Source organism: Stegostoma tigrinum, chromosome 32, assembly GCF_030684315.1.
Source record: "Stegostoma tigrinum isolate sSteTig4 chromosome 32, sSteTig4.hap1, whole genome shotgun sequence".
Lineage (NCBI taxonomy): Eukaryota > Metazoa > Chordata > Chondrichthyes > Orectolobiformes > Stegostomatidae > Stegostoma > Stegostoma tigrinum.
In genome coordinates, this window is record NC_081385.1 from 31,102,192 (window position 1) to 31,122,151 (window position 19,960).

The window sequence follows — 19,960 nt, forward strand, 5'->3', positions numbered from 1 at the left end:
TCCTGCAGCTGAGATGACTGACCCTCAACAACCACAACCTCATCCGTTGTGTTTGGTATAACACCATACAGTGGAGTGCTATTCCCCTGATTCCCATTGATTCCAGTTTTGCTCATGCTCCTTGATGCCATGCTCGGTCGAATGCAGCCTTGATATCAAGGGCAATCACTCGCACCTCACCGCTAGAATTCATCTCTTTTATTCATGTTTGAGGAGGTCAGAAGCTGAGTGGCCTTGGCGGAACACGAATTAAGATTCAGTGAGCAGGTTACTCCTTTGCACATGCTACTTTATAGCACTGTTGACCATCCCTTCCATATTTTTGTAATGAATCTGAGAGTAGATTGATGGGGTGGTAATTGGTTGGGTTGGATTTGTCCTGTTTTTTCTGTACAGGACATACCTGGGCAGTACTCCACACTGTCAGATAGATGTCAATGTTGTATGGCGAGTTTTGAGAAGATTTGTAGCTCAGGTTGAGGTTCTGGATGTGAGTTTGCTCGCTGAGCTGGAAGGTTAGTTTTCAGACATTTCGTCACCATTCTAGGTAACATCATTAGTGAGCCTCCGACGAAGCGCTGGTGTTATGTCCCGCTTTCTATTTATCTGGTTAGGTTTCCTTGGGTTGGTGACGTCATTTCCTGTTCTTTTTCTCAGGGGATGGTAGATTGGCTCCAAGCCAATCCAACACATTGACTTGGAGCCAATCTACCATCCCCTGAGAAAAAGAACAGGAAATTACATCACCAACGCAGGAAATGACATCACCAACCCAAGGAAACCTAACCAGATAAACAGAAAGCGGGATATAACACCAGCGCTTCGTCGGAGGCTCACTGATGATGTTACCTAGAATGGTGACGAAACGTCTGAAAACTAACCTTCCAGCTCAGCGAGCAAACTCACATCCAGTCAATGTTGTATTTTAATTGGAACAGCTAGACCAGGGTCATAGCAAGTGCTGGAGCTCAAGTCTTCAGTGCCATTGTCGGAATGTTGTCAGGGCCTGTAGTTTTTGCAGTTACCCATACTCTGAGTGGTTCCTTGATTTTACGTAGAGTGAATTGAAGTGTTTGAAGACTGACATTTCACTGCCCTTGACCTCAGCTGGGCTTCCACTGAGACAGATACAAATCCTTCAGCCCTGTCTTCTGCATTGAGATGTTGACCTCCCCAAAGTTGAGCGTCCAGCTCCTATTGGTTATTTACTTGTCCATCATCTCTCTGCAGGTCTGCAGAGCTTAGATCTGACACATTGATTGTTGGTTCACTTAACATGTTGCATGCTGCTTCTACTATTCACTCCCTCCCACATGGACACACATTGTACTCCCTCCCACACACATTCTAACACACACACACACACACACACACACACCACACACACACACACACACCACACACACACACACACACACACACACACACACACACACAGTGTAAGGTATTTCAGGAGCTCAGGGCCTGTGCATGGAAGAGACAATCTCATTGCCTGGAACTGTTTCCTGCCTCTTCCCCAACCTGTTCACCAACATAGGTGACTTCCCCTGATTTACTTGCCTACAGGAGCCTTGTGCCCTCACCTGCCCAGGTTCATAGAAACATAGAAAATAGGCACAGGAGTAGGCTATTTGGGTATCTGAGAATACTCCACCATTCAATATGATCATATATGATCATCCAACTCAGTGCCCTGTTCTAACTTTCTCCCCACACCTTTTGATCTTTTTGGCCCTAAAAACTGCCCCAGAATCTTGTCTTTTTGCACTCTCCCTATCAGCAGCAGACTTGTCACTGCTTACAGTAATCACACTTCAAGTTGAATTAAGTTAAGGATATTGACACAACTTGCTGCTCTTCCACACAGGAAGCTTTTCTCTTCCATGTTTGCTACTGATAGACTCCGTCAAGAGCTGGAGAGGCCCTCTTGGCGGGTCACATTTTGGCCTGTGGCCTGTGTTTGATGAAGAAGGGTATGAAAATGTTCACTCGAAACATAAACATCAACACAGCACATCTGAGCTGAATGTGTTTTTTCTCTGTATAGATTCAATGCAATCTACATCAGGTTGGACCATGTTGCTGAGATGTAGTAACTCACTAAGGCCATTTTCATAGCACTTTCCAAACTTGTGACATTTACCAATTAGACAGACAGGATCGCAGTTGCATGGGAACACCACCACCCTCATCCAAACATGAAACTAAATCACCACTACAACACTGTTGCTGTGTCTAAATCATGGATTCCCTCCCTCACTGTACTGTAAGTGTCTCCACACCTCAAGGATTGCACTGGTTCAAGAAGCTCACCAGCACCTTCCCTAGGGTAATGAGGGATGGGCAATAAATGCCATTCTATTAAACAGCTCACCCAAAGAATTTTGAAATTTTCAATTGTTTGATTTTATTCTGACATCAGGCCTTTGTTTGAATTGAGTCTGCCTTTGCCTGTTTCAGTCTAGGAGTTGAATCTCGAAAATCTTTGCATTGATTTTCTGTTTTTATTGCATGTGGCCATTGCACCATCCAGAATGGTTTCCCATGCCCAGCCAGTGTAAAGCTGGGTGAATTTACAGAGTGATAGCTCTTAGTTTGCCAGCTATCGTTGGATACTATCAGCCACCGATGCCAAGAAGCACAGCTGCCAACCAGTTCTTTTCAGTTTATTTAACTTGATTGCGCATTTGGAGAAACTTCCTGTGAGGGAGGCTAATTTATTCCTTGTTTCACGGTGACCCTGCGTATATGTGTGTTTGCAAACCATGGCATGTTAACACAATGCTGCCCTGTCGCTGCAAATGACGGTGGCTGAGAGGATTATATTGAAATGAAGTAGATTTACAGCAGAAGCCCAACTCATGTACGGTATTCAGTTCCACAGGAGCCTCATTGTATCCCTTACCAGCTAACCATCCCGGCATGCAATTCTGCTCCTTCCTCCCTGATGTACTTATCTATCTTACAGTTAAGAGAGGTTATCGACCCCAAAACCTCCCATGTTGTGGTGAGTCTCACATTCTAAACATTCGGTGTGTAAAGGGATTTCTCCCTCAATTTCATAATTATCGGTGACTCTTACATTTATGGCCCTCATTTTGTTCTTCCCCGGAAGTGGACACATCCTCTCTTACCAAAATCCTTCATAGCTTTAAAGATCTCAGCAGTTCCCTTAACCTGTGTAGTCCTTCCCAACCTCTCACATATAAAATTCTACCAGGGCTGGACAGACTAGATGCAGGGAAGATGTTTTCCCCAGTTGGGGAAATCTAGAACCAGCGGCACAGTCTCAGGATACAGGAGAGAGAGACCATTTTGGACTGAGATGAGGAAACAAATCTCCACTCAAAGGTTAGTGAACCTGTAGAATTTTTGACCAAAAAAGTCTGTGAGGCCAAGTCACTGGATACATTCAAGGAAGAAGTTGTTAACCTAGAGATTTTTAAGGCATCAAAGGGTATGGGAAAAAGTGGAATTCGGAATTGAGATAAAGAATTAGCCATGATCATACTGAATGGTGGAGCAGGCTGAAAGGTTTGAATGGCTTATTCCTGCTCCTAGTTTATTTGCTTCTATTTTCCTACTTGTAGTATTCATCCTTGCAATTTTTTTCTACACTTTTTCCAGTCCGAAAAAGAAAAAAACACTGTAAACTCATAAACAGTCTAACTTGTCTTGTATATTTCAAAATTTAGCTCCAGGACATTGTGCTCCGGTTTCCTCCCACAGTCCAAAGATGTGCAGGCTAGGTGGATTGGCCATGCTAAATTGCCCATAGTGTTCAGGGGTGAATGGGTTACTAGGGGGGATGGGTCTGGGTGGGATTCTTCAAGGGGGCGGCGTGGACTTGTTGGGCCAAAGGGTCTGTTTCCACACTGTAGGGAATCTAATATCTAATCTAATCTAAACCTGACTGTGGAAGGTTCTAGAGATGTCTTGCTCAAATCTTCCCTGTACATTGTGTAAGTACTCCTCTTCATATGACAATATTAGATAAATGAGAGATTCACTAACATAGTTGCAGGATATTCCTTCTGAAGCACCCAAATACCGAAGTCTCCATCCTGATGTTACAATGGGAGCAGTTAAAGTCAGCGTGTTTATCTCTAGGTTGGCCAATGACAATTTAGTGAGTCATAAAGTCTTACAGACTCTTTGGTCCAGCCAGTCATGCCGACCATAATCCCAAACTAAACTTGTTTATACTTGGCCCACAAACTTCCAAATGTTTCTTGTTCAGGTATTTCTCTAAATGTCTTTTAAACATTGTAACTGTACCCACATTCATCACTTCCTCTCAAAGTTCATTCCACACATTAACTACACTGCGTAAAAGTATTGGCCCTCGTAGCTTTTTTAAAATCTTTCTCCTCACCTTAAAAGTATGCCCTTAAAAATTTGACGGAGTTAATTTTCACATTCACCATTTGTTAACTGCTGGAATGGATTTGTTCGATTTTGCAACAATAAGGATGAAAATCACGGGCATTCTATACTTGGTGGGCCATCTGCTCAGCCAGATAGCAGTCTCAGTGATGAACGTGGACATCAATACTGGATAAATGAGAAAAAAAAACTCTTATGAGTGAAAGTACTAAATATGTCACATTATTCAATCAAAGTACAGGAATTCTACTGTTAATGATGAATGCCTAACAGGTCTGTAACGTACGTATCTATTCGGGTTAATAAAACAGCATTATCTTTTTCAACAAATATATTTTGAATTCCTCCTTTTCCAGAAGCAGGAAGTGCCCTTCTCGTGCTGTTTACTCTTGAGTTAAACAGTTATTGTATCTGTGGTTAAGTATAGGAATTTTAAGGGATTCATACTATGTCCCGAACACATCTCTAAAGAGTAAATATCACATGCCAAACCAGATAGAGAGTGACTCATTGTGTTCCCAGAGGACAACTTGGAATTTTCTGTGGGCTTCCTCAGCAATGGAAACTTGGTCACCTCTAAGCTTCAGTGTTAGGTGTGAGATTCACAGATGTCGGGGTGCAGCTGCAACAGCGTGATGTTACAGAACCTTTGCAACTTTTATTGGCATTGCCAGAAGCCTGACCGTCCGGAGGGTAATGGATAGTCTGAACAATTCAACTATGTGCTGTATGATGTGCACCTTGCCTCCTGGCAGTAAATAAAAGTGGCCCGAGTTCCTTACAGAGGCAGGTAATGTTCATAATTACACCATGCATTCATCCATGGGCTATTCTTCACACTCTCACCTCTTCGGGTGAGGTGCCCTCCTTCCTGTGGACGCAGCATGCCTGATGGAGATGATTGGGTCAGTGAGTGGATAGCTGACTATTAGATGAGGCTAAGCCAGGTAATTTGAAATGGCATCCAACAAGTCTGCTGCAGCAATGAGTTCCACCTACTCACCATCCTCTGGCTGAAGAAATTCGTCCTCCTCTCAGTACTAAAGGGTCATGCCTTCTTTCTGAGGCTGTGGCCTGGGATCTTAGTCTTACCTATTAGTGGAAACATCTTCACCGCATCCACTCTATCCAAGCATCTCAGTGTTCTGTAAGTTTCAATAAGATCCTCCCTCATCCTTCTAAACTCCACTGAGTACAGACCCAGAGTACTCAACTCCTCTTCATATGACAAGCCTTTTTATTCCAAGATCATGCTTGTAAACCTTCTCTGGATTGCCTCAAACACCAGCATATCCTTCCTTAGATGTGAGGCTCAAAACTGCTCACAATATTTCAAATGCAGTCTGACCAGAGCCTTACACACTCCCAGCAGCACATCTCTGCTCCTGTATTCTGGCTGTCTCGAAATGAATGCAAACATTGCATTTGCCTTCCTTACTGACAACAGAACTTGTATGTTAATTTTAACAGAACCCTGAACTAGGAATCCTAATTCCCTTTGTGCCTCAGATTTCCAAAGTCTTTCCGCAATCATGAAAATAGTCTGTCTGTCAATTCTTCCTTAACCTCACACTTTCTCACTTTGTATTCCATCAACTTCTTTGCCCATTCCCGGAGCCTATCCAATCCTCCTGGGAGTAAGAGACCTGCAATAACCCAGGGACTGGAGGCTGCTAGCACCATTGAAGGAACTGCATGAAGGAAAGGCCAATGTGGAACCCAAAGCTGTCCCTTACAGGGCTTGCCCCTCTGTTCCATGGTTCACTCCAGACTTGACCATTTAATATTTTGACTTAAATGAAACCGAGCTGTCTAACAGTGCCTCAACTTTGAAACAGCTTTGTATTTTTGAGCTGTTTAAGAAGCAGCCACCTTACCTGGTACAGCTGACAAAGCTTTAGGTTTTCTGACAATTTCCACAGGATAACAAGCCCAGAGACAGCCAGTGAGGAGGTCATCTCTGGGAATATATCTCTGTCTTTCAGCACGTTTTTGGCTCACAATCCCCATAGAGCTGCTGAATCAAATCCACCCAATATGTGAGCTTTTCAATTGTTTGTTGGTAATGTCAATATTCCATTATTTAGGAATTAATTAATGAACATATGCAGTCATTTCTTCTCAGACCAGATGTGCAAACAAGCTCCATTGTGAATTGAACTACAAAACTGACAAATCTGCATGACCGATGATCCCAGCTACAAACAGCAATGTGACCCTGATAATGTGTTGTCTTTCCAACTTGACTCAGTTGGAAGAAAGTGTTTACTATATATATTCTCACAATGGGAAACACACAATAATTGAAAGACTGTACTCGCGTAGAGTTTATTCCATTGTTTTATTTCCAATGAGTTGGATGTTTGAAAATGGCCACATTAATCGCTTGTGGGCTGACCTCCTGGTGTTTTACACTATGATAGTGCAGTAAAGTAGTTTGTTCTATATCAGTAATTCTGTGAATCATTTATTTGGGTGAGCCTTATATTGCAGTTTCTGTAGTGAGCCTGTCTCTGAGTCAGAAGGTCAGAGTTTGTGTTCAGCCCTGGGGTTTTATGCTGAAGGATGCTACATTCATAATTTGGCCAGACAGGCTGAACATTAACCTGCAACTCCTTTCAATGTGCTCACAGCATGCTGTAGGGGCATGGGAGTTTCCTGATCAGTGAAATCAGCAGCATAACAGCCTCCCCATGGTAAAAGACTCCATGTGTATGTCCTTGCTGCACTCTGATAAGTGTCACCCTAATTTTATTGGAGGACCAGGAGATTCCTTCAGTCACACTTATTAGCAGTTCAGATAGAGCAAAAATAAGTTATGATATTTTCTGACTTCTGGTTTGCCAATTAATATCATGGCCACCCTACAGAAAAACAGCAGGACAAATCCAACCCGGCCAATTACCGCCCCATCAGTCTACTCTCAATCATCAGTAAAGTGATGGAAAGTGTCAGTAACAGTGCTATCAAGCAGCATCTGCTCAGCAATAACCTGCTCAGTGACAACCAGTTTGGATTCTGCCAGGGCCACTCAGCTCCTGACCTCACTACTGCCTTGGTTCAAACATGGACAAAAGAGTTGGGTTCCAGAGGTGAGGTGAGACTAACTGCCCTTGACGTCAAGGCCACATTTGAACAAGTGTGGCATCAAGGAGCCCTCGCAAAACTGGAAACTATGAGTATCAGGTGGCAAAATCTCCGCTGGTTGGAACCATACCTAGCACACAGGAGGATAGTGTGATTTTTGAAGGTCATTCATTGCAGCCTCAGGACACCTCTGCAGGAGTTCCTAGGGTAGTCTAGGCCCAACCATCTTCAGCTGCTTCATCAATGACCTTCTCTCCATCATAAGGTCAGAAGTGGGGATGTTTGCCTACAAATGCATAATGGTCAGCACCATTTGTGACTCCTCAGATACACAAGCAGTCCAAATGCAACACAGATCTGGATAATATCCAGGTATGGGCAGACAAGTTGCAAATAATAACCATGTCGCACAAATGCCAGGCAGTGACCATCTCCAGTAAGAGAATATCTAGCCATTACCCCTTGACATTCAATGGCACAACCCCACTGAATCCACCAATATCAATATTCTGGGAGTTACCATTGACCAGAAGCTGAACTTGACTAGCCATATAACTACAGTGGCTACAGTAGTCATGTTTGTGGAAATCATTATCAAGACTAATGCATTAGAAAATGGCTCAACTGTAGCACTGCATTCATTCAAAGGATGATTCACTCTTTCACAGAATTTAGAGATTGTGTGCCCACGGATATGTGCCTCTGTTGTTGCTTTTGTTTTCCATTTACGTGAGTAGGATAGGCACAGATTGGGTTAGGGACTACAATCGTGGGCCCTGGCCATGTTCTTGACCTGGATCCCCAGCCTTGCCCCTGGCCCAAGTGCAGCAGCCCCAGCTTAGATCCAAACACTGAATACCCTGCCCCCAGCCCAAACACAGTTATCTCAGCCCACTGACCTCAGTACTGCAGTCATTAAGCCTGATATACTGCCCTGTTGACAGATTTAAACACATGCACAAAAGAAAAGAATCATATTCAAGCTTGGTGATAATAACAAATTGTATGTACTGAAAACTGTGAGGAACACTGCAAGGAGACACACGCAAGTCAGTGGAGTGGGCAATTCGGTGGCAGGTCTATTTGTATATTTATGTAGCTTAGACAGCTGGTAGCCTCAGATGGCTAGATGGATAGTGTACAGTTCAGAATGCCACCAGCAGCACAGGTTCACTTCCTGTTCAGGCTGAAGTAAACTTAAGGCCTTCTGAAGATGGATCTCTTGACCCAAAGTGTTAACTCTAATGAATCTCCACAGATGCTGTAAGACCTGCTGAGCTTTTCCTGCATTTTATGTTTTCATTTCTGATCACAGAATCTGCATTTCTATCGCAGTCTTTATTAAGACTTTCTTCCTTGCTTGCCTGTGCTTGATGTGAAGAGACATCCCTTAAGCTTTATGACCAATTGTCTCTCCTTAATAGAGAATAATGCCTACAGTCTCTCATGGACAATTAGCTGCCTACTCATATAGGACATGAGGAAACATGCTCATCCCCATTTGTAGGCTGATTGCATTGCTGTACACTGACAATAATTGCAAAGAATAAATGGGATCCTGTGTTTTATAGATCAAAAAATATAAAATTTAAAGAAAAGCCCTCTCCAAGTTCGTCTACTCCAGGAGAATCAGCTCCTACTACCTTAAACCTATTTTCATAAAACTGTTGAGCAGCCAGCTTCTGCTCTTATTCCCTGTATTTGCTGCTCTTGTCATCAATTCTTTCCCTTCAAATTCTGTCCATCATTGTCTCTAAGCTCGTAGGTGCATGGCCACACCCTAATTGGCAATGTGCAGCACAGGAGCCATGTAAACTGAAGTTCCTTTAGCGTATGCACTCATGCAGTTGCACAGGAATTTTACAACGTTCCAGCATTGCAGTAAAGGGGCCACATAGACAACAGCAGATAAAACGTGGAGGGAATGTTGGTGGCTACCATTTCCCTTTAAATCTGCCCTCCCCTTTAAAACAAAAACAAACTTGCAAACTACTGGTGGCATAGAAGCTCAGAGGTTAGCACTGCTGCTGCACAGCGCCAGGGACCTGGATTTGAATCCACCCTCCGGGGCTGTCTGCGTGGAATTTGCACATTCGCCCCCTGTCTGTGTGGGTTTCCTTCCCTAGTCCAAAGATGTGCCATTTAGGTGAACTTGTCTTGCTAAATTGCTCATAGTGTCCAGGGATGTGCAGGTTAGGTGGGTTAACCACAGGGAATGCAGGGTTACATGGATGGGGTGGATCTGGGTGGGATGCTTATTTAATCATAGAACCCTTACAGTGTGGAAACAGGCCCTTCGACCCAACAAGTCCACACCAAATCTCAGAGCATCCCACGCAGACCTGACCCCCAGTAACCCACTTAATCTACACATTCCCGAACACTACAGACAATTTGGCATGGCCAATCCACCTAACCTATACATGTTTGGACTGTGGGAGGAAAACGGAGTAACCAGAGGAAACCCACATAGACATGGGGAGAATGTGCAAACTCTACACAGACAGTCACCCGAGGGTGGAATTGAACCTGGGCCCCTGGCTCTGTGAGGCAGCAGTGCTAACCACTGAGCTACTGTGTGTGGTGTGGACTTGATGGGCTGAATGGCCTACTTCCTCATTGTAGGGATTTTACACTGCTTCCTTCCCAACATTTTTTAACATCTTGTTGCTTCACTGCTGAAGGTGTTAAGATATTAATCTCTGATCCTGCCTGTCCTCTGCTGGGTAATGGCAAAGATTTGTGTTGCTGTTTGAAGAAGAACAAGAGTGTCCACCTCATATTCCATCCCAATGTTCATCCATTTATAAACCACACTGAAACCCATGATCTGGTCAATGACCACGTTGCTGTTTGAAGCAGCTTGCAGTGCACAAACAGTTGTGATGTTTCTGATATTAGCTTAGCAACTACCCCTGAAAAAGTCCTTCCTGGAATCTGAAGGGTTTTGAGGTTGGGAAAGGTGTGATATAAATGCAATAACTTTCTTCTTCTCCAAGTTTGTATCTTTCTCAAAACTGGATAGCAACAATTAATGGGCAGGGTAACAATAATCCAATTCAGCTTCTGATTTTCTTCTGAATATACTCCTTTCTGATGCTTTATATCTTCTTGCTGTTCCAGTGTCAGCACAGGGAGTGAATATAACAGCAGAAGAGCTCACTACACACGGCATTGTGGGTGGATCCATCTTACTTTCTATACATTACACAACTAGCAGCTCAGAGACTCCAGTCATCCAGTGGCAATTGAAGAGGGATAAGCCCATCCCTTTGATCCAGTCCTTTGGCACACGCATCCTGGGCAAGCTACGGCCAGAGTACAAGGATCGAATTATGATCTTCCGCAATGGATCCCTGTGGATCCACAACCTGCAGCCAACCGATGAGGGAATGTATGAAGTCGAGATCGCAATCACAGATGATGCCTCCACTGCAGTGAAGTCACTCAATTTAACTGTTGATGGTATGTAACACACTGTCCGTGCAATCATGTTCTGACTTATGCTGAGTTATTTACCAATTGCTGCCCTCCCCTTCAAGCTTTCTTTTCCACACAAACTATCTACAGCTTGTTGGACACCGATCTCACTTTCAAATAGACATTTTTTGATATGTTGAGTTTCACAGAATTGTCCAGCTACAGGGTTGGGTGTTATCAAAGCTAATTCTGTCCATAGCCAATTTGCGATCATAACAGAATAGAACCAGGAGGCTATATGGCTGCTCAAGTCTGCTCTGCCATTCAATAAGATTATGGCTGATGTTAACCCCATTTTACTTCTTGTACTCCATAATTCTTTATAGAGTCATGGGGTCATATAACATGGAAACAGACACTTTGATCCAACCAGTCCATGCCGAACATAATCCCAAGTTAAACTTGTCCCACGTGCCTGCTCCTGGCCCATATCCCTCCAAACCTTTCCTATTCATGCACTCATGTTTGTCTTTTAAATATTGTAACCGTGCCTGCATCTACCCTCTTCCTCTGGCAGTTCATTCCATAAGCAAAATATTTGCCCCCATGTCTTTTTAAGACATCTTTACTCTCACTTTATAAATATGCCCTGTATTCTTGAAAAAATACCCATCCTAGGGAAAAGATACCTACCATTAACTCTACCTATACCCCTCAAGAATTTATAAACCTTTATAAGGTCACCTCTTAACCTCCTACGCTCCAGTGAAAAAAGTCCCAGCCCACCCAGTCTATCTTTACACTCAAACCTTCCATACCCAGTGACATTCTGGTAAAATGTTCTGGCTTGAACGTAGAATACAGAGGGCGGTGGTGAAGGGTTGTTTTTCAGACTGGAGGCCTGTGACCAGAAGTGTGCCACAAGAACCAGTGTGTAGTCTACTGCTTTTTGTAATTTATATAAAGGATTTGGATGTGAATATAGGATGTATAGTTAGTAAGTTTGCAGACGTCACCAAAATTCAAGGAGTAGTGGACAGCGAAGAAGGTTACCTGAGAGTACAAAAGGATCTTGATCGGATGAGCCAATGGGCTGAGGAGTGACAGGTGGAGTTTAATTTAGATAATTGTGAGGTGCTGCAAATCAGGGCAAAACTTATACACTTAATGGTAAGGTACTGGGGAGTATTGCTGAACAAAAAGACCTGAGAGTGCAGGTTCATAGTTTCTTAAAAGTGGAGTCGCAGGTAGATAGGATAGTGAAGAAGGTGCTTGGTATGCGTGCCTTTATTGGTCAGTGCATTGAATTTAGGAGCTGATAGGTCATATTGTGGCTATACGGGACATTGATTAGGCCACTATTGGAATACTGCGTGCAAATCTTGCCTCCCTGCTATAGGAAAGATGGTGTGAAGCTTGAAAGGGTTCAGAAAAGATTGGCAAGGATGTTGCCAGGGCTGGAGGGTTTGAGTTATAGGGAGAGGCTGAATAGATTGGGGCTATTTTAGCGAGTTTTGAGAAGATTTGTAGCTCAGGTTGAGTTTCTGGATGTGAGTTTGCTCGCTGAGCTGGAAGGTTCGTTTTCAGACATTTCATCACCATACTAGGTAACATCATCAGTGAGCCTCCGACGAAGCGCTGGTGTTATGTCCCGCTTTCTATTTATCTGGTTAGGTTTCCTTGGGTTGGTGATGTCATTTCCTGCGTTGGTGATGTCATTTCCTGTTCCTTTTCTCAGGGGATGGTAGATTGGCTCCAAATCAATGTGTTTGTTGATGGAGTTCCGGTTGGAATGCCATGCTTCTAGGAATTCTCGTGCGTGTCTCTGTTTGGCTTGTCCTAGGATGGATGCGTTGTCCCAATCAAAGTGGTGTCCTTCCTCATCTGTATGTTAGGATACAAGTGATAGTGGGTCATGTCGTTTTGTGGCTAGTTGATGTTCATGTATCCTGGTGGCTAGCTTTCTGCCAGTTTGTCCAATGTAGTGTTTGTCACAGTTCTTGCAAGGTATTTTGTAAATGACGTTCGTTTTATTTGTTGTCTGTATAGGGTCTTTTAAGTTCATTAGCTGCTGTTTTACTGTGTTGGTGGGTTTGTGGGCTACCCTGATGCCAAGGGGTCCGAGTAGTCTGGCAGTCATTTCGGAAATGTCTTTGATGTAGGGGAGAGTGGTTATGGTTTCTGAGCCCGTTTTGTCTGTTTGTTTGGGTTTATTGCTGAGGAATCGGCGGACTGTGTTCATAGGGTACCCATTCTTTTTGAATATGCTGTATAGGTGATTTTCCTCTGCTCTGCGTAGTTCCTCTGTGCTGCAGTGTGTGGTGGCTCGTTGGAATAATGTTCTAATGCAGCTTCATTTGTGGGTGTTAGGATGGTTGCTCCTGTAGTTCAATATTTGGTCCGTATGTGTTGTTTTCCTGTAGACGCTGGTTTGAAGTTCCCCATTGGCTGTTCGCTCTACTGTGACATCTAGGAATGGCAGTTTGTTGAGGTTTTCCTCCTCTTTTGTGAATGTTGTGCCAGTAAGGGCATTATTGATGGTCTTGAAGGTTTCTTCTAATTTCCCTGGAGGGTCAGAAGCTGAGGGGCGATGTTACAGAGGTTTATAAAATTATGAGGGGCAGAGATAGGGAGAACAGTCAAGGTTTCTCAGGGTGGGGAAGTCCGAAACTAGATGGCATAGGTTTAAGGTGAGAGAAAATATTTAAAAGGAATGTAAGGGGCAATTTTTTTCACACAGAGTGTGGTGCACATATGGAATGAGCAGCTAGAGGAAGTGGTGGACACTGGTACAATTCCAACATTTAGAAGGCATCTGACTGGGTATATGAATAGGAGGGATTTAGAGGGATATGGGCCAAATTCTGGCAAATGGGACTGGATTAATTTAGGATAGCTGGTCGGCATGGATGAGTTAGACCGAAGGATCTGTTTCCTTGCTGTATATGCCTATAATTCTATGACTCTAAATCTCTCCTGAATTCAAACTCAGCTTTGAGTATATTTCAATGTGCCAGTTTTCACGTCCTCATGGAGAGAGAATCCCAAACACTATTGACCCTCATAAAAAGGAAACATCTTATTTCCATCTTCAGTGAAAAACGTTGTTTTTGAATCTATGCTCCTAGTTCTCAGTTTCTCCCTGAGCAGAAACATACTTTCACATTGTCAATTTGTACAAAATCTAATATACATCCACAAGAATGTCACTCACATTTCTAAACTTCAAAGAGTATCGGCTCAAGCAGCTGAATCATTCCACGTAAGAGAACTTCTTCACCCTTTGGTGAATGTTCTTTGAACTTACTCTAATAGAAAAACATCTTCTCTAAGAATGTCTAACGCACACAAGTTGAAAAATAATGTCCAGTTCAAAAACAAGGTGAAATGAATATATACTTTTAAAGTCCTGGGTATCTAAAATATATCAGTCCAAATTATATCATTATAGAGGTGCCCTCACCAGATAAACTGAGCAAAACTACATTCAATACTCAAACAGTGATCCCACCAATACCCTATGCAGATATAAGACTTCTATACTTTTATATTCTATCTCCTTCAAAATAAAGGACAACATTCCATTTAGTTTCTCAATGACATGCTATACCTGCATGCTGACTCTTTCTGATTCCATGTATAGGTACATATAGATGCTTCTATACCACAGAACTTTGTGGTCCACTGCTATTTAAAATATATTCTGTTTTTCTATTCTTCATACCAAAGTGGACAAGCTTTCCATATTATTCTCCATTTGCCATGTTGTCCCACCTTTGTATATCCTTTTCCAGACTCCTTGTATTTTCCTCTCAACTTCCTTCCCTGCCTATTGTTTGAAAATTTGACCATGATATATTCAATTACTTTGTCCAGGCCACTTCACTCCAAATATTATGGAATACACTCCTTTAGATAGAAAGGAAGAAAGAAGAATTGATTTGTATTGACGTAGAGGTTGAAATATGGTCTGATTTCCCCATTCCTACCGGGGTCACGAAAATTTTAATGTAGACTAAGATCAGCCTGGCTTAGATCAATTATCTCAGCTCAGAGTGGAAGTCAAAGTTGCCATTCTCTTGCTCACTACAATTCAGTTCACTCTCGGACAGTGTTGCGCTTGGCATGATGATTAGGGAACTCTTGTTATTCGTGTTGGTTGACTCATAAGTGAAAGCAAATTAGTTCTGGCTTCTTCCTTTGACTACCAGGCGATGATTCTTTCTTTAAAGTGAAAGCACTAGCACAGGAAATGGATTGGGTTTCTAAGTTCCACTATGCCTGAGATGAAAGGTAGTCAAGAAGCATCAGCAATATATAGTAATGACTAAAAGATCTTAACTTCATTTGCACCAACAGAAGCACCAAAAGAAACAGGCAAAATCAAATTGGGTTATTAAATTGTCAAAATGTTTTACCAACCGCTTTTGACAAATGCAGTTGTTAGCTCCCTAAGACTCATGGTTGAGGCAAAGGAACAATTTGCTGTTTCCCCAATTTGTGTTGCAATTATCTGGTTGACCTCAATAAAATCACTGGCAGTAGCCATCCCACCACCCCACCACTCCTTCCCAGCCAGGGCATGGTAACTCCATACCTTTCTCATGAATGCCACAGGGTATTTCTGAACTAGTTAACCCAAGGGATTGTTTCTCTGGCTGGTTTCCCATCTTCCACCCTTCATTAATTACAGCTCATCCAACTCTGCCACCTGTATTGCTCTAAATTGTGTTCAACCATCACCTCTGTGCAGTCTGATTTGCATTGATTCCTTATCCACCAGTGCCTTAAATATGAAAAATGTCCTCACTCAAAAACCCCTGTGATTGTTTCCTCCCTGTCTCTATAACCTCCACCAACTTCAAGTCCTTCAAAATCTCAAGCTATGTTCATCTTCCTTTTGGTTATTGTGACTTTAGCTGTCTAAATCTGAATTTCTGAAATTCATTCTCTAAAACTCTTCAAACTGTTTCTGTCCCTGAAGACACTGACCACATTTTTACTCGCTTGCCCTAATTCCTCCATCTTTTACTCTACATCATTACGTATCTGACTATGCTTCTGTAAAGTGGTCTTACGAGGATTTACAAACTTAAAAGTTTTCCAACTAGCAAATCTTTGTTGTGTGTTTTATAGCCTTGTACCTTTTGTGAATTTATTCTTTGTTTTATCCAGTCCCTGTGACGAAGCCTGTGGTGGTGCTATCATCCTCTACTGTCCTGGAATTGAGTGAATATGTCACACTGAACTGCTCACATGAAAATGGAACCAAACCGATATATACATGGATGAAAGGAGGGAAGCCCCTAGATGATGATGAAAGATTCTCTTTGTCCAGTGATCAGAAAACTCTGACCATCACACGAGTCCACATAAGCGATGATGACCTTTACAGCTGTATGGTGGAGAACCCTATCAGCAGCTCTCGAAGCACACCAGTCAAGCTGACTGTATACAGTATGTAAATGCAAAGGGAAAATATGGTGGAATGGTAGGAAATAATGTGGCAAAGTAGAATTATTATTACATTGGAGGGAGGTCAGTGAACTTTAAAGAGGAAACACTGAGGCAGAATCATATAGGGGCCTGAGTCATGGGCTATGGTGTGAAATGAGGCAGACTCACACCAGAGATCCAGTAAGGCCTTTCTCAAAGTCAGAAACAACTTTTTCATCTTTGAAATAAATTCTGAGTGTCGATGTGAGATCCTATATAAATGATCTGCAGGCGGAGACAGAGTGTAACAGAGCAAAATTCGTAGATGGTAGTAAAATAGGTGGGAAAGCAAGCTGTAATGAGGAGATAAGGAGTTTACAGATGGATATTGATAGGCTAGGAGAATGGGCCAGAATCTAGCAGATGGAGTTTAATGTGGACAAATTGGAGGTTGTCCATTTTGGCTGTAAAAATAAAAGAGCAAATTATTGTTTAAATGGAAAGCACATTCAAAATGCATCAGTGCAGAGGGATCTGGGCACCTTTATGCATGAATTACAGAAAGTGGGTATGCAGGTGCAGCATAAAATAAGAAAGGCAAATAGAAACCTGGCATTTCTTGCAAAAGGACTGGATTGTAAAAGTAAATAAGTTTTATACAATTATATGAGGCATTTGTGAGATGACCCCTGGAATATTGTGTAGAGTTTTGGTCTCCTTACTTGCAGAAGGATGTGCTGGCTCTGGAGGCAGTTCAGAGGAGGTTCACTGGATTGATTCCAGAGATGAAAGGGCTGTCGTACAAGGAGGGGTTGAATAACTTCGGCTTGTACTCACTGGATTTCAAAAGTATGAGGTGGAATCTGATTGAGGTATATAAGATGCTAAAGGGGATTGATAGAGTGGACATTGAACAGATGTTTCCCCTTGTGGAACAGTCTCAAACAAGAGTTCATAGATATAGAGTGAGAGGGGGTAGGCTCAAAACTAAGCTGAGGAGTAACTACTTCTATCAGAGGGTTATGATTCTGTGGATCTCACTGCCACAGAGTGCAGTAGAGGCCAAATCAATCAACAAATTCAAGAAAGAAATAGATATGTTTCTGATGATGATCAGGATAAAGGATTGTGGGGAGCAGGTAGGAGAGTTGAGTTGAGACCGGGATAAGATCAACCACGATTATGTTAAATAGCGGCATGGGCTCAAAGGGGTGGATCGCCTGCTCCCATTCCTAATTCCCATATTCCTATATTTTGCCTGGCAGCAAGAGTATCTTGTTAAGAGGGACTAGCACTTGTTAGCTCATTAATATGCAGCTTTTATCCTATTCTTGACTGTGAGCAAACTAGACACCGAGATGGATGTGGAAGCGAGGGCAGTGCCTGATAGTTTCAGCTTATCACTTGGTCCAGAGTTGAACACTGAGCACCAACATCTGCAGGCACTCTCAATGGACACTGGCCTCACATACATCACATTCAATGGCATTGGTTTTTGACATTTGCAACCTTTAAGAACCCTCAGGGCACATTTCTGATCCTCTTACAATAGACTTCTGCCCTTCAATGCTGCACTTTAGGGTCAATGGCAATTCTTGCTAACATGCTGCAGTAAGGACATTACGTGCTCAGGGACGCAGCTAATGGTCTGGACCTGATATTGCAGTACAATATAAAGGCGACTAGCTGCAATGGATCTTAAAGAAGGACATCTTTTAAATGTATGATAAGGCAAAGTATTTAATAGCAATCAATCCAATAGCATCAATTTGTACTATAATCAAAAGTTACAAATCTTCCTAAGAGTTTAAGTTTGGATACCACTTCTGAGATATTGCATGGAAATTATGACAGATTCCTGAGCAGATGAATAGGAAGGTTAGCTAAGTGCTTAGTGTTGTTTGATTTTCCTGTGAGGTTGCGGAAAACTCTGTAAGACCTTTTCTCAAAAGGCTGTGACCTACATAGTTCAAGAACTATCCATGATGGACCTCTGCCACAAATATTGCTGGGTTTATAGGGTATGAAGTAGCCTCTCCAACTTCACTCATGAAAGCTTGGTGGCAATTAACAGATCTGGAGGTAAGAGCCATAACCCCCAACACCCTGAAAGAATTTGGGTGCCCCTTGTCTCTTATGAAGGGAGGAACTTCGGTCCCCTTCAAAAATTACATTTAATCTTCTATCTTCCAAAATCCAGGATCTGATCCTACCTAGACCAATAATGGATAGATATGCCAGGTGACATCAGGTAAGCCTATGCAGTCAAGCAATGGGTCCTAAGTGCGTAAGAGCAAGAATTTCCAACATAGAAATCCCCTACCCTTGGTCCTCATCTCTTCTGTTGTTTGATTTTTTTGGAACCAAGGGAAAAGTCCCCCCTCAAGGCCTAGAAAATGACTTTCTCCAGAATCTGCTGGAATAATTTTGATGCTTCTACCAGCTTCATAGACCCTTTCAATTAGAACAGAGAAGGTTAAGAGTAGAATGGGTAAAAGTGTTTAAAACTTTGAGATATTCTGATAGGTATATGAAGAAAACTGTGTGGTAATATATCATTAATAAAGGGCATAAAACTTTAAGACCATTAGCAAACTAGCAGAATTTAAGATCATTATGACTCTACTTTTAGTATGGCAGATAATGGTAACATGATAAGAAATGTATTGATGAAATTGGAAAAAAAATTAAAAATAGGTGAACAAAATATCAATATATGGCCTAAGTAAGAGTTCTATATACAAGTGCACTGGTTGGAAGGAATAATTTAAATGATCTGCTGGCTCAAATTGGAGATTATGACCTAGTAGCCTTTATTGAGACAAGGCTGCAGACTGGTCAAGGAACTAAATATATCAGGTTATAAAATTTACAGGACAGACAGGGAAAATGGCTTGGGAGGTGGAATAGCCTTGCTGATTAGAAATAAAATTACTTCAATGCTGAGGGAGGATATAATGAGGGGAAAGCATCAACTGGAGACTGTACAGGTGGAACTGAGGAATGCTAAAGAATGTAAAACTGTCATAGGTATTGTGTATAGACCAGCTGGTAGCAACCCTGAAATGCTTGATTGTATAAATGTAGAAATTGGCCAAGTTTCTGGCAAAGCCAGAGTAAAATTAGAGGGAATTTTAACTTTAGTGCAGATTGGCAGAGACAGACAGCACTTGTCAGAAAGGCTGTGAATTTCTAGAGTGTCCGGAACAGGTTCCTACAGTAATATTTCCTTGATGGAACAAAGGATAAACAGTAACTGACTTAGTAATGAGTAATGAATTGGATTTAATTAGTAACTTAATTGTGCATGAACATTATCAACATGATTGAGTTCAATGTAGCATTTGAAAGTGAAAAGCGTGAGTCAGCTACTGGAATTTTTTGAGTTAGGTAGGGCTGATTTTAATGAGATCAGACAGAAACTGTCCATAATAAACTGAGAAAGTCTGTTATGGGGTAAAACCACTGAAGAACAGTGTAGAAGAAACACTGTAGAAGAAATGTTAAAGGAACATTTAACACCACAAAACTACTTTATATACCTGACAGGGAAAGGCTCCACTTCACAGAAAAAAAACTGCCATGGACAAATAAAGAGAGAAGCGACAGCATAAAACTAAGAGAAGGGGCT

At 42.2% G+C, this 19,960-nt stretch overlaps 1 protein-coding gene across 2 annotated transcripts in view; it reads left to right on the forward strand.

Annotated features, from left to right (window-relative positions):
* Nucleotides 1-19,960, forward strand: part of hepacamb (hepatic and glial cell adhesion molecule b) — an 86,866-nt gene that overhangs the window by 47,875 nt on the left and 19,031 nt on the right. For both annotated transcript variants that reach the window (XM_048562409.2, XM_048562410.2), the window contains exons 2-3: nucleotides 10,597-10,938; nucleotides 16,069-16,350. In XM_048562409.2, coding sequence (XP_048418366.1) covers nucleotides 10,597-10,938; nucleotides 16,069-16,350 — 624 coding nt within the window. The remainder of the gene's footprint in view (nucleotides 1-10,596; nucleotides 10,939-16,068; nucleotides 16,351-19,960) is intronic.